Genomic DNA, 15439 nt, shown 5'->3' with positions numbered 1-15439 from the left:
CGTGTCAATGGAGCAATTTGATGCAGACTCTTCGGCGCTGGACTGGTGATTTACAGAAATGAGTCCAATAGGTTAAAAGCTTTCTGAAGCTCAAAGTTGAGTAAGTCATTGTGATTCCGTCCAGACGCTACAAGTATTTCATCTGTGTTGTTAATCACCCTGTTTATAACAGATTTAAACTTTGGAGTTCCTTCCAGAGTAAATTGTTAAGGAACATGTTTAGATCACATTCACAAGTTATTTTCTCTTGCATTCTTCGTTTTAATAACGAAAACAAAGTGTTTAAAAGCCTGGAAAAAGTCCCCCTCACTTCCGACAATCGGTTCTTATGAAGAATCTAAATACAATTTACATTAGGCTAAACAATACTAAAATCTATTAGCCTTTATACCACGGGCTGTTTAAATACTCGATTCCGATTGGCTGGAAGGTGTGCAGTAAAACCGTTTAATGCACAGGTAGTTCCAGTCAGTTTGATTACAGTTCGAAATTAATCTGCTACTATAAACATTGGTAACCATAGTAACAGAGTTACACTTGCAAAAGAGTGTCGGGTGGTTCTTCGCCTCTACGTCGTGCATTAAAATCCTTTAATGTATGGCTAGCCGTGGATTATCCCTTACTTAATTCTCGCATTGAAACGGTTCTCTGTTCAATGAGATTATGAGTCGGATTGATGAACAAATTATTTAGACACATTATTTTATTCATTGAAACCCAGACAGCAAACAACACAGTGTCGTTCCAGATCCTGTCCACATCTGGGCTGTGTGGAATCCACTTGTACCAGATGTGGGCCCGACACTATGTTGCTGTCTGGGAAAGGTCCGGTTGAAGATTCGTTCAGGAATCGGACATCTCTAACATGTTGGACTGAAGTTAAAGTTTGGAAATATACCTTGTTTCATTACCCTATACTGTCTTTATAATTTCGAAATACTTGCACACAATACATCGGGGATAGTTAGCAAAATAAATCCAAAATGTGTGACATCCATCCATCCTGCACATTTTTTACATTTTACCCGTATTTTGAATAACGCATTGAATTGTTGTTTAAGGTTAAATGTCAACATAAACTGATAATTTCCTGCCAGCAAATTACCAGTACCTTTTCAGGTTACCTTTCAGGTGCATTTCTGGAAACTGAAAAATCAATTAAACCCAGTTATGCTTTTCTTGCTGGTGTAATGCAAACAATCCCGATATGTGCCTGTTTGTGCTCCTCCCATCCAAGAAACACAAGAAGAAACCAAAGACCAGCAGTGTAATTTGAAACAAATTTATTTAAATGTTAATGAAAAATGAGAAAATGCATATATAGAAACAGACAGAACATGTCTGAGACAACCCACGGCTCTAATAACAAGCAAAAACAATCTTCAAGACAAAGGTGAGAAACTCAGGACTCTAAAGTCAACTTGACTCCCGCCATTCCTTTTTGCCATTAAAATGAACCCAATCCAACAAATGTAGTACAATCTCAAAATATCTATAACAATCTAGGATCCCAAACTATTGGACAATGGATAGATAATCCACTTTAATACTTCAGCAAATTATCTGGTTAAAATAGGGAGAAACAAACAAATTCAAGTGCACAATGCAACTTCGCAATGGCGAACAAGAGAGTATAAATGTGACGCATTAACAAACAACAATACTTGTATTGTCGACACCATTGTAGGACAGTGTCCACAGTAGCTGCACAATTCACTAGAGCAGAGAAGCGAGGAAACGCGTAACCCAGTGGTTTTGGTTTAGTAACTGGTCTTTACTGGCGTAGCCAAAGTTGTACCCGGTTAATCCACGTAAGCGGGGTTGTACGCAGGTTGAGGTGAGGTGTAGTCAGTGGGCAGCAGTGGTTGAGCTGGTTGTATAGGGTACATGGCCTGATAACCGTCGTTGGGAGCCTGGCTGAAGGGAACAGGATACCCAGGACCTGCTAGAAAACAAGGACAGCAATCATTTTCATTGTTCGCCATCTTGCTCAAATAGCCTTGGTCATCTTGTTGCAGACATTACCAGCTTCCTGATATGGTTGTCCCTTAAAAGGACCAACTGGCATGGGTTGGCCTCCGTAAGGTGGGTTATTTGGCAAAGGCTGGGAAATAAGGTACCGACCGCCCTGAATGTCAGCCTGTGGAAGGTATTGTGTCGTCATGACTGTAGTTGTCGCAATCACAGCTGCAGGAAGAATCAAAGGTGCAACAACATTGGAATGACGTTCTAAAAGCATTCGGCTCTATTGACGGACACATTGGCACTTACGTCTAGGACTTCTGAACCTTTTATAGAGACAGCAGTAGGGACAGACCCAGCAGGTGATGAGCACAATGATGGAGGTCACAAGTATGAGGACTACTCCTACTACTACGGGGGAAAGGACGTCATCAAGCGCAGAGTCCATTGGAGGAGGTCCAAAATTCTTGAAACCTTTTTCTCTGGACAGATTATGAAGAATAAACATTATAAATTAAATTTTATAATATAAATATATTAGATTACAAATGGTCACTGGAAATCGGTTTCGGCCATCCATTTTTACTAGACAAATCCTTTGTCGTCTTGGGACTGAAGAGGTTTGTGCTTGTAGAAAAACGGAAAATAATGGGAAGAAGGTATTTCCTCTTAAGGGTTTCCTGTTCTGAAAGCTCTCTGAAAAAGGCAGCTGTGTCTAGAACTTATTGTCGTCGTCGCTCTTTAATGTTCAATTCTACTTGCTTGTACCAGATTATGACAAAATCATCAAAATAAGTAGCCCGTGGTAACAGAAATGTGCAACACTAAGTTCTGACTTAAATTAAGAAAGAAAAAAAGCAATTCCTCACAACAAACAGTCAAGTTGTTCTTTGATTTTTTCCCCCGGATCGGAGCAGCAGTACGTCTCACCACAGATTCCACAGCAGAACTTTCCAGAATCACACCATTCAGATCTACCCCCGAACATGCTACAATCCTCACTGCCTAAACAAAAGAACAGAAAAGATCTGAACCATTTTGAAAAGGCAAAATAATTTAGTTGTCTTGTGTTGGGAATCACTTGTTTAAAGCAGACAACAGGTTAAATATTTAAGAAATCCCATAAAAACAAATTTTTTAATCTCTTTGAGTTTAATAATCTGTTCGAACAGTATTTTTACAGATATTCAAACTTTTCTGTTTAGTTATCAGTTTGTATAAATTATTCAACTTTTTTGCAGCAACCAGTGCTCAAAGTGTCTCTCATTATTGCATTTAATGAGAAAGACAAAAATATTGAGAGGCGTCTCGCTGCAGCTTGGGTGGACATCCATCCCACCCCACATCCAAGTGTCCAAATACGTCACATTTCCATTAGTGTGATTTTTACACCAAAATTTTTACACCAAATCAGTTCGGAGGAAACTCAGACTCTTCAGATTTTATTGGTCATGTCAATCACAGTACTGATTGCCAACACCTAACAATGATTCCTACATCTACGATCTACCTGTCACTGTAACCTTAAGGCCCCTTAAATCAAAATTTAAGTTCTTTAGCATTTAGTATGTTAGCCTTAAGGATATGAATAAGCTGGTGTGTTCCAAAACAATTACAAAATTCGCATTAAGGAGATATAAGCATTCAAAATTTAGTCTCTCTCTTCCGCTAAAATGAGCGCAATTGACAATGAAAGCCAAGGAGACTTACTTGATTTATCTAAATATGATTTGTTTAAATATGCTCTTGGTCATAGAGATTTTTAGATGGATACTACTGAGACTTTTTAGGTTGGGTAGAATCTGCAATCTCTGACCCCGGGGCAGAAACTGACACGTGGCTTCTGAAGTCACTCTTGGATGTGGGCCGGGTTGGCTGTCCAGCGCAGGATGCAGGATACAGCTAACTAAGTTCTTCAACACCTTATAAGAAATTCGAATAATTTTCGACAATCAGTTCTTTCAAAGAATCTAAAAATAATTAGCATGTACATAAAACGACCCTAAAATGTTATTCTCAAATTTCATATAATGAGCTTCACATGTCCAAATGTGACGATGAGCTGGTGTGTTGGTGGACCAATTAAAAAGCTACTTGTTTGGAGTAATGCTGACCAGATTAAGCAACATAAACATTTTGCGAGAGAGAAACAGTTATAATACGTTACACTAACATAATTCAGAACTATAGCACGCTGCACACACTACAAACAATAATGCGTGGGAAAAAGCAACGCGCGAAAATGTTGAGAGAAATTACAAATAACCCCACAATAGCTCTTGAAAAAGGTGAAAACACAAATGATTTTAATTATGGGATTATTAGGATAACTAGCAAATAAATATTAAAGACGTGCACAGCATCCTTCTAATGAAACATTTTATTTTCATACTTCAAAAACATCGATTTACTAAAAACAGGTTTAAACGCGTTAAAACGTTTAGACACTTACTGACTATAGTCGTGAAGAATAAAGCCAAGAACATGAGCAGCACCGGGACGCTGGAAGCCATGCTGCTCTTTCACTTCGTGCGGAGGGTGTTGAGAATGACGCGTCTCAACAGTTTCAGGTGGGTTTTATTTTTCTGCTGCTGACTAGACCTATTAAGACTAGCTACTCCCATGCAAGAGACTTCTCAAACTAAAACCAAGACCACCAGTGTAATTCAAAACATTTATTTTAATGTCTAGATCTGACAGTCTTGTTTAGACATAAGATAACACAAATACATATGTACAAACAAACATATGAGACAAAACCCACAGGTCTATTGCCAACAAAAACAATCTTCAAGAAAATTTTGAAGAACAATTATATATAACAAAAACCATATCTTCTTCGACTCTTACAGTGATGATTTCTATTAAATGAAATGAAATACAATTCACAAACCAACTCAAGTTTACAATCTTAAAATATTCCAAAGTGACAGTGCCAATCTTGGATCCTTTTAAGTCTAGTATTCTTATAAACAAAATGACTGAACACTGATCCCAGAACGGCTGTGAACGTATCTCTAGAATTCCATCCAGATTGGCGATTGGTCCATTTGGTAACAATAGACATTCTCAGGGCAAGCACTGTTTGAGTGAATCTGGTGCGTTGTTATCTTTGGTAGCACTTTAATTGGATATTTGGGATGTCTGGAGATTAGGATTCCTTGAAATCTTTGGATTTTAAAGCCTGAATTACTCCAGCCCTGATCCTCAATCTTAAAATATTACCCTAATAATGGCACAGTTGTTTTCTCAATATGGTGCTACAATGATTGTTGGTTTTATGATTAGCTTGATACAGTACAAAATAAGGATTTCATCTGGCAACATGACAAATGATTCAGTATCTCTACTATCATCTTTTGAACATCACCAATTTGCTTTGGAAGTGGTGTACTATGGATGTGGGCAGTTTACAATGTGAAACAAACAATTCATTAGGTTAAAAAACAATATTTGAATCAACATCATCACTAACACTGTCAATGAGGTGTTTGTTTTTGTTGCTTGTCTTCAGAAATGTGTCAGGACAATGTCTCAGAAAGATTGAGTCATGAAGTTGGCGTTTATTGGCGCTTGGCTTTGTACGGCCGTGAGCGTTTCCGCCGGTCGGGTTTGCGTTGTTTGTGGAGCCGGCCGATGCTTACGCCCTGTCGGCGACGCACAGAGATGTTCTGCTCCACCAGACTCGCTAACATACCTACAAACCACCAAAGGGACATTTGATTAAAAGAATCATTTCCAAGCAATTTACTTTCATGTTGTTACAACCCATATGACTTTCGTTCTATAATGGAATGCAAAAGACGACGATTAGCAGAACATTCACGTTGCTATTTCATTGAACATATAACATATGAAGATTCTCGACAAAAATGCTTTTTACCTTCTTGTGCCAGCATTGATATGAAGGTGCAGATGAACTCGTCGTAGTTATGAGTCCTCCTCTGGTCATCGATCTGAGAAAGGATAAAAAGCATCACTATAAGCTCTCTGGCAATCATATTTCTTTGTTCACTGGACCGTCGAAGATGAAGTCAAACACTTGCCTTATACTTTTTCCTTTTCTCCACTTCTTCTTTCAGACACACTTCGTAGTTTGTGATGTCTGCTTCCACGTACTTCAACAAGGCTAGTAACTCCTGTAAGACAGAAACCCTCAAGTTCATGTAACTGCATAACAAACCTGTACCAAACATAACTAATGAGAAACAAAATGATTGCAGAAAGAAAATGGTTGCCGTCTCACTTTAGGAGTGTATTTTTCTCCAGAAGGTTTGCTGCTGGTCTCAGTGGTGGCGTCGGTGGACGGCAGGTTCTCCTTGTCTGATTTGACGTCCACTGACTCTTTGACGTCCTCCTGTTTCATCTCCACCGAAGGTCCCTCCTTAGCTTCGTCCTCTCCTCCTGGACAGGTCGCCTCTTCTTTCTCTTTCTTCTCCACACTACCTGATTTCTTCAACCCCTCCAACGTTTCTGTCATATGAGATCAAAGTTATCCAAACCAATACGGGAACAATTGATGAATCCTTCGCAATAGGATCGAGAAAATCTATCACGAATAAAAATAGGGTCCAATTAGATTTCAAAACGTTCAATCTCATTGTTACCTGTAGGTGGCAGAGCAAACATGACGCCATCCTCTTGCAGTCGCAGCAGCGTGGAGCTCACCAGCGCCCCCAAGTCTCGGACGGCTCGATTGTGTCGGGCATCTAACCGGAGCAGCCCCTCCTCTTCTCCGAACAGCACGCGACTCAAGTGGGCCGCCACGGGGCTGGAGGGACGTGTTGCCGCTTGCGATCGCGCGGGTGAGCGCAGCGGTGAGTTGAACGCACTGCCGATTTCAGAGGCCGTGTCTGTGCTTTCGTTACTGGGTGTGGGTGAAGGCTGGCAGGCCGAGGTGATGCTGATCCCACCCGTGCGACCCTCGGTACGAACGTTCAGAGGTGTGGATCCTGTTGCGTCCTTCCTCTGGACCTCCTTCTTGAGTTTCTCAGCTAAAACGCTGAGTGCTAGCTGACCCTCCATTGCCGCAACCCCGCTCACTCCAGTGCGGCTCATGGTACGTGTGCGTAGACCCACCTTTCTTCGGACCCTGCCAATCAGACACACAAACAATAGAGGTCATAGTGGTGTAACTACACAAAAATGGTGGTTTGGTATGTACTTTTGATTTTGAAGTAAGGCTTCGGTATGTTTTTGGTTTTGAAGTAAGGGTTCGGTATGTTTTTGGTACAGCAGGTGGAGAAACAAAACATAAAATTGCTTTTTTTTCTTTATTAAAGGGTTTGTTCACCCAAAAATTGAAATTCTGTCATTAACTCCTCACCCTCATGTCGTTCCAAACCCGTAAGACATTCGTTCATCTTCGGAACACAAATTAAGATATTTTGGTTGAAATCTAAGAGGTTTCTGACCCCACATAGGCAGCAACGTCATTGCAACTTTCAAGGCCCAGAAAGGTAATAAAGACATCGTTAAAAAGTCCATGTGACTACAGTGGTTCAACCTTAATTTTATGAAGCGACAAGAATATTTTTGTGCTCAAAACTCCCCAAAATAACGACTTTATTCAACAATCTCTTCTCTTCCACGTCATTCTCCTATGCTGTTGACGAAGTTTAAACAGTGCAGCACTTCCAGGTAATACATCAGAACACCGCTTCTCATTCAACGACAAGAGATTGCTGAATAAAGTCGTTATTTGGGTTATACCAGAGAAACACCTTTGCGCACAAAAAGTATTCTTGTATTCAAAAGTATTCAAATACGCCACAGCTTTGCCGCAAGGTGTTTCTCTGGTAATTGTTCTTCTTTGGTAAGTGTTCAACTACTTACTAATATCATTGTGAGAATGTTGCTAAGCATGTTAGCTAGCGGTTGTTAAGCATGTCGCTATGTTTATAGTTAGCTAAATAATAACACCTGCAGTTTAACGGTACAGACATTTGAAGGGACTATCGCCCTCTTGAGTTCTGGAGGTTTGTTACCGCTACAAGAACACATTTTAAATTTAATTTAGAAATGTAACACTTTCTCAAACATCTAATACCTGCTTGTGGCACCTGTAGTGCTGCACTCCTCTTCTTCATCATCATAGTCTTCCTCGTCGTCAGAATAAGGGGGTTGAGGGGGGCCAGGTAAGCGTGAGCGTCCCACACCCGCAGCGAGATCCTCCTCTTCCTGTCAATCAATCAAAATACTGAGTGAAAACACATATGTTAACGCGTCCAGATAACCTGAAACTTAACCTGATCTTACCTGCATGGGGGACTTGGCGTAGTTGTGGTTGTCCAGGAAGTGTGGCAGACGCTGGACGATGGGGTTGGGACTAGGAACAGGTAGAGGGGCTGGTGGCGGAGCGCCCACTATTGGCAAGGCGGCGGGTTTAGCCATGGGTCTGACTTTTCCAGAGGGACTTGGTAGAGCCGCAGCACCTTCTTGAGTTTCTATAATGTCATGGGACATGTTTTAGGTTCTTATTCACATAGTTTTGAGGCAAAAACACTCCCACTGATTTCATTCTTCTCCTTAAATCAAAAGGCTCCAAATTTAAATACATTTAAAACATTTAAACTAAATTATATTCAAATCAAATTGTGTGAGGTACCTGTGGGTGTGGCCTTCTCTGTACCCATGGTTATTGGTGTGTCTTGCCCTTCCTCCTTTTTAACAGCAGTGGGAGTGTCTTCTGAAGAGGAGGAGTCTTGTTGCTTACGATCTTGGCCTGAATCTTGTTGGGTCACCCGAATGACCTGTAGCATGTACAGTGGTGCACACATAAGCATTTACAAATGAGCCCGACTGTACCGTGCACAGAGAAATCATTCACAGAAAGCTTGATTATCAGGATTTTATTCAAACAAAGAAGAATTTACTCACTTTTTTCTCTCTAACCTGCTGGAGCCCTTCTAGAATAATCTGCCTGTTCCGTTTCAGGACGTCCAGCCTGGACTCGTATTTTATTCTGCGATCTGTAACCACCGCCATGAGATTGAAGCGGATGTCATGGTAGGGCTCTCTGAGTGGAGAGAAGACAAATCAGATATGCTAGAAAGAAAATAATAAATTGCTTAAATAATAATAATAATAATAATAAAAATTATACATTTATTTTTTAATATAATGAATATGTGAATATATACAAAAAATTTGCTTATTTTTTATTAATATATTAATATTTTTTCCACCTTTAACAAAAAAGATATATATATATATATATATATATGTGTGACTTATAGGGTATTAGTTTTTTTTTTTTTATCAGAGAAACCAATTGTTGTAATGTAGATTCAAAATGTTGAATTCAACTACTCCTAATTACGGCTTATTAATAGTTAGTAAGGTAGTGTAAATTTTACATTTAGATGTGTTTCTACTTTTAGATGTGTTCTTTTATCTTTTAGATGTGTGCAACTTTTATTAACGTTGAGGATTTATGTACTCATAAGCATTTAAAGGAAGATGTTCATATAAGCTAAAGGACATTATTAAAGATATAACCAAGCTGTTAGAAATGCATAAGTTAAGATAAGCTTTCTGGAACAAAATGTTTCTGGGTTACAGAAGACCAAGTGACCTATTGTGTACTTCAAGTGTGAGATGTATGTGTGCAGCTTTTGATCAAACCAGCTAAAAACAGGAAACCTAAACGAAGATGTCATTGTTCTGTCTAGACAAATTTATGTCCGACAAGAGATCTTGAACAAACACGTTTCCTTTTAAGGCAACAAAAGTAATCTTCTGAAACAGATGCAGCCTACTCAGGATGTGTTAGGGTATATAACCTGGCGAAAAGGATCAGCCCTTGGCCTTCTCATATAGATGCTGTCTGTATGTGAATGCCAATTCAATTTTACTTCTTGCAAGAAATAAAACATTTGATACTTTGACTTTTCAAAGGTTTCCACTTGTCTCCTTCCTCCTAACTTTTCGAATAGAATTATTTCCACGACAGTAGTTGTTAAATTTAGGTATTGGGTAGAATCAAGGGATTTAGAATATGATCATGCAGAATAAGACATTAATATGTTATTTATAAGTACTAATAATCGGCCAAGGCTGATAAGCAACTAGTTAATAGTGAGAATTCAACTAAAGTGTAAAAATGACATGCTTAAAAAAAAAACCTGTACAGAAGATCTGAATAAAAAGTGCATTAAAATATTGCAATATTCTTGATGTTCTATATATAATTTCCTCATCCTGTTGGCTAGAGATGTGAATATTGACCAGTCTGGCTCTTACCCAGCAGTGGCCAGTCCTATTCGCTCCATTATGACCCGTCTGGCTTTATCGGTCCACTCTTCCTCTTCACCCCATGGCCCTGAGAGAGACAGACAGATTATTATAACCTTGTCCTTCGTCGGACTGTCAGTAAAACTGTCTTTTGTGAGTTAAGTTCTCACCGTGGTCGATGGGATACGCCTTCAGCCCGTCCAATTCAAACAGCCGGTCTTTGATAGGCACGTAACTGACGAAGTGAAACGCCTCCATCGTCCGCACGGCGCTGATGCCGTTCTGTTTCTCCGGCAGGTGCCGCGGCTCCGGTCTCCATGGAAACAAGACAAAAACAATAACTACAAAACAACAGATTGAGACAACAACTAAGATTGATTGCGTAAAATCTACTTATTCTATGTTAGCGGGAAAGAGTTTGCAGAATAATATTAAAGCTGACCCTACCTGGCATGGCTGTTGTGGGCTTTCGCCAGCTCAGGGGCGTTTCCAATGGCGTAACCTTTACTCTAAGAAGTCAAAAAATGCAGTGCTTTAAAACACAGGCATTGAGAAGATGCAAAAGTGTGCTTATTCTGTTTTCTTATAGTGCAATGACTTGAAGGGATCGTTCACCCAAAAATGAAAATTATGTCATTAATTCCTCAACTTCATGTCTTTCGAAACCCGAAAGACTTTTGTTCATCTTCGGAACACAAATGAAGATCTTTTTGATGAAATCTGAGAGCTTTCTGTACTCTCTATTGACAGTTACACAACTGACACTTTGATGCTACAAAAAGTTCATGAAGAGATCGTAAAACTAATCCATATGAATTGAGCGGTTTAGTAAAAATTTTCTGAGAGACTCGATCGCTTTACATGTGGAAAATTGAATTTTGGCTTTTATTCACGTTTAAACATTGATCAGCGAACATAAACAGAAGATCAACCGAACACGCTTGAGACGTGAGAACAAACCTCATTGGTTCTTGCCGAAGCTCAGATGTTCTGCGTAACACAAGAATGAACCTCATTGGTTCTTGCAAAAAGCTCAAACGTGCTGCGTAACACGAGAATGAACCTCATTGGAAGCTCATGCTTGAGCTTCCGTTTACCACAACTGAAGTGTGCGGTGATGGATGTTTATTTCTGAATAAAAGCCTAAATTCAATCTGTTCATAATATAAAGTGAACGAGTCTCTTCAGAAAATTTGGTCTAAACCGCTCGATTCATATGGGTTCGTTTTACGAATGTTATTGAACGTTTTGAAGCGTCAAAGTGGTAGTTGGGTAGCTGTCAATGGAGGGACAAAAAGCTCTCAGATTTCATCGAAAAGATCTTCATCTGTGTTCCGAAGATGAACGAAGGTCTTACGGGTTTGGAACGACTGAGGTTGAAGAATTTGGGGTGAACTATCCCTTTAAGTCATGCTTAAAAATGGTGTTCATGTGTGTAACTGACCTCAGGACTGAAGCCCTTGGTGAAAGCTTTCATGCGGCTCAGAGTGTTTCCCAGCTCCACGCCGCTGCAGTTCAGTAGCACACTCAGAAGAGCGTGAGTAGCACAGGAGTTCGGTATCAACTGCACACAACAATCCACAAACAGACGATAGAAAACGGGGATAATAACGGCAGATTTATGTTGCGAGGCTACCATTATAAGTTTATAGGCAAAGAAATAAACTAAATCAATAAGGACTCACTTGGTGAGCAAAAAACATGTCGTTAACAATATCGTCATCGATAACGGAGGTTTCGTCCACCAGCGTGGAGACTTTACGCCGAGATCTTCGCTCTTCGATCCACTTAAAGAGGAAGATGAAGCCATACACTGGACTGAGGAGAAGAAAAAAGACAGAAGAGCTATATATATATATATATATATATATATATATATATATATTATATATACACACACTCACCGGTCACTTCATTAGGTACACCTGTTCAACTGCTCATTAATTCATATCTAGTAACCAGCCAATCACATGGCAGCAACTTAAAGTAGTTAGGCATGTAGACACGTTCAAGACAATCTGCTGAAGCTCAAACTGAGCATCAGAATGAGGAAGAAAGCTGATTTAAGAGACTTTGAACGTGACATGGTTGTTTGTGCCAGACGGGCTGGTCTGAGTATTTAGAAACTGCTGATCGACTGGGATTTTCACACACAACCATCTCTAGGGTTCACAGAGAATGATTAAAAAAAGAGAAAATATCAGGTGAGCGGCAGTTCCGTGGGTATAAATGCCTTGTTGATGCCAGAGGTCACAGGAGAATGAACAGACTGGTTACACAACGCACAACACGTCCAACATTGAAGCAGACGGGCTACAGCAGCAGAAGACACACACCGGTGACACTCCTGTCAGCTGAGAACAGAAACTGAGACTACAATTCACACACACTCCCCAAAAATTGGAAAAACGATGCCTGGTCTGATGAGTCTCGATTTCTGCTGCAACATTCAGATGGTCGGGTCAGAATTTGGCGTAAACAACATTAAAGCATCCTGCCTTGTATCAACGGTTCAGATTGCTGGTAGTGATGTAATGATATTTTCTTGGCACACTTTAGGCCCCTTAGTACTAATTGAGAATCGTTTAAACGCCACAGTCTACCTGAGTATTGTTACTGACTGTGTCCAACCCTTTATGACCACAGTGTATCATCTTCTGATGGCTACCTCCAGCAGGAAAACACACCATGTCACAAAGCTCAAATCATGTCAAACTGGTTTCTTGAACATGAGTTCAATGAGTTCACTGAGTTCACTAAACTCAAATGCCCTCCACAGTCACCAGATCTCAATCCAAGAGAGCAGCTTTGGGATGTGCTGGAAACTGCACGATGCTCTTATGTATATATGGACCAAAATCTCTGAGGAATGCTTCCAGCACCTTGTTGAATTTATGCCACAAAGAATTAAGGCAGTTCTGAAGGTAAAAGTGGGTCAAATCTGGCTCTAGCAAGGTGTTACCAAGTGACCAGTGAGTGCATATATTAAAATCATAAATATACAGGCTTAAAAAGGAAAAATGTTTGATAAATGCACCTTTGACATTTGCTCTGAAGATCATAGATCTCCTCCACCTGGACGCCCTTCACACCTGTGTCCAAACACAAGCCATTTACATGAATCTTCACATATTAATTCATTTACCCAAAGCGTCTAAACTCATTTAATATTCATAACACTCCATGTTTTATCAATAATTGTTTATCACATTCAAACACCATCACTCATATTTATACTGTAATTGATCCCATAAAAGCAATAAATCGTTTTGGCATGTGTGTGTGTCATACAGATCAACTCACCAAAGTCCTCCACCAAGAGTGTGAACAACCCTGAAAGTCGAAACAGCCAATATGATGACGTTAATATGAGATCATATGAGTGTGTTAAATTTTCATATGCATTGAATTCACTACTGTTCTACTATATAGCGAGATGACATGTTAACTTACAGCATATTTGATAAATAATAAGATAATGATTGATAAATAATGAACAACCAAACTCCAATATTATATGCATAAATGTTGATTTAGAGACTCACCCGGGTCACTTTCCAACTCCAACCAACCTTTGTTCATTTTTGCAGAAATCAGAGTCACCAAAACTCCGCTAAATCATCGACCAGTCCATTATATTAGAAAGAACTACATCAATCATTTTCTAGTACATATTTGATCCATCTTTGAACGATCTGAAAGGCTAGTAAGGTAAACACAATGAAGAGCAGCGCCGTCGACTGTAGGTGACGTCATCCCGCTGCGCCGTGAGTCAGTAGTGTAATGCAGTGAAGAAGCGCTGGATGGCGCTGTGCTGTGAAGCTCAACACACATCTTTGACAACCTACGGTTCTAGTTTCGTAACAGTTTATTTATTCTTGTATTGTTTTTTTTATTGTTTTTACGGTGAACTTGTATGTGATTTTGCTATATCTCAATCTAAACAATCAATATGTGACATATTCCTTAAGCATTACGTAAGTTTTGTTTAAATACCTTTCGGCAAAGCTACTTCAACAAGCGATTTGTAGTACGGTAGTTTACTTTCTTTTTTTTTATTTTCTATGATAGTTTATCATTTTGGCCAAGAAAAAATCAATTTGGGGCATTTAGAATCAGTAGTAATAATATGCAACATATGTATAATAATATTTACAAACAATGTTTAATTATAAGGGTTTAAAACTCTAGTATTTTTTTTTGTCTTAAACTACATTTTAAAAGTCATCTAGTTGGATTATTCTTGAGATTTACACAATAAGAAACCTTTTTGAGAGCATTGCTGTTTCATAACATGCCATAAATGCTTCCTAATTACATAATAAGTTACATAACATGAATAGCATCCACTTTAAATATATTAAATATCACTTATTTTTACACAACAAAATATTATAGATTTACTATATATATCAAACAATAATATTTTAGATTATATAAGAATATTTTAAGATAATATTTAAAATATAAAAATATTATAAAGATATGTGCTAAAATGCAAAAAATACAGTAAGTAAAAAGTATTACATTGTAATATGATTGTAATGTGATTCATTACAGTATTTATAATGATGCCGGATAAAATGCAAAAAACAACAACAACCAATAAGTTAAAAAAGGCTTTGTATACAAAAATATTAATGAAAGTATTTTATTACATTATTAATTACAAAATAATATGATATTTATAATAATACAGGCTAAAGTGACATATATATATATATATATATATATATATGATTTGTATCCATAAATGATGATATATTAATTAAAGCCTATTATTACATGACAAGTTATATTGTTTTATAATTATATAATATAACATTTATAATAAAACAGGCTAAAGTAAAAAGCCTTCAATATAGATTATTTTAAGTATTTACAAAACATTTCCTTAAACATTGCTGTTTTATAAAATGCTTCCTAATTATATAATTAAAATTATATAACATGCACATATCTTATTTTACATTTACATTTACATTTAGTCATTTAGCAGACGCTTTTATCCAAAGCGACTTACACTTACATTTTTATCCAAAGCGACTTACATCTTACATTTTAGTTATATATAACTTTATTGCCATCAAATATTTTACATGTATTGTGTAACAATAACGTTTTAAATTATATAAGACATTTTTTAACAATATTTAAAATATATTTAATACAAGAATATGTTGCTTTACAAAAACGTACATTATCAGTTACAAAATAAATCATATTATGTGTAATGACACAG

The 15439-nt window shown here is 38.2% G+C and overlaps 2 protein-coding genes across 3 annotated transcripts; both read right to left on the bottom strand.

The window, feature by feature from the left end:
- Positions 1-1760: 1760 nt before the first annotated feature.
- Positions 1761-4475, bottom strand: LOC130077318 (protein shisa-5-like). The gene is given in 5 exon segments (XM_056242520.1): positions 1761-1942; positions 2026-2187; positions 2272-2444; positions 2886-2967; positions 4415-4475. Coding segments are annotated over 5 exon segments (660 nt in total).
- Positions 4476-5518: 1043 nt separating this feature from the next.
- On the bottom strand, positions 5519-13931 carry bap1 (BRCA1 associated protein-1 (ubiquitin carboxy-terminal hydrolase)). 2 transcript variants are annotated; one of them, XM_056242440.1, is made up of 17 exons: positions 13743-13931; positions 13501-13530; positions 13235-13289; positions 11883-12015; positions 11642-11761; positions 10645-10706; positions 10368-10510; positions 10207-10285; positions 8842-8980; positions 8570-8714; positions 8221-8408; positions 8012-8142; positions 6570-7054; positions 6209-6435; positions 6009-6101; positions 5846-5918; positions 5519-5659 (listed from the first exon to the last, which is right to left on the bottom strand). In XM_056242440.1, exons 1-17 carry the CDS (start codon positions 13777-13779, stop codon positions 5526-5528), a joined length of 2274 nt encoding a protein of 757 aa, XP_056098415.1. In that variant the 5' UTR covers positions 13780-13931; the 3' UTR covers positions 5519-5525. The 2 variants fall into 2 exon arrangements, with proteins under 2 accessions (XP_056098415.1, XP_056098416.1); XM_056242441.1 differs by having other exon boundaries at positions 8594-8714.
- Between the last annotated feature and the right edge of the window lie 1508 nt (positions 13932-15439).

The sequence above is a fragment of the Rhinichthys klamathensis genome, unplaced genomic scaffold (genome assembly GCF_029890125.1).
Source record: "Rhinichthys klamathensis goyatoka isolate OS25496 unplaced genomic scaffold, OSU_Roscu_1.1 h1tg000727l_1, whole genome shotgun sequence".
Classification (NCBI taxonomy): Eukaryota; Metazoa; Chordata; class Actinopteri; order Cypriniformes; family Leuciscidae; genus Rhinichthys; species Rhinichthys klamathensis.
Note: the sequence above shows the minus strand (reverse complement) of the source record. Positions and strands in the feature narration are given on the sequence as shown.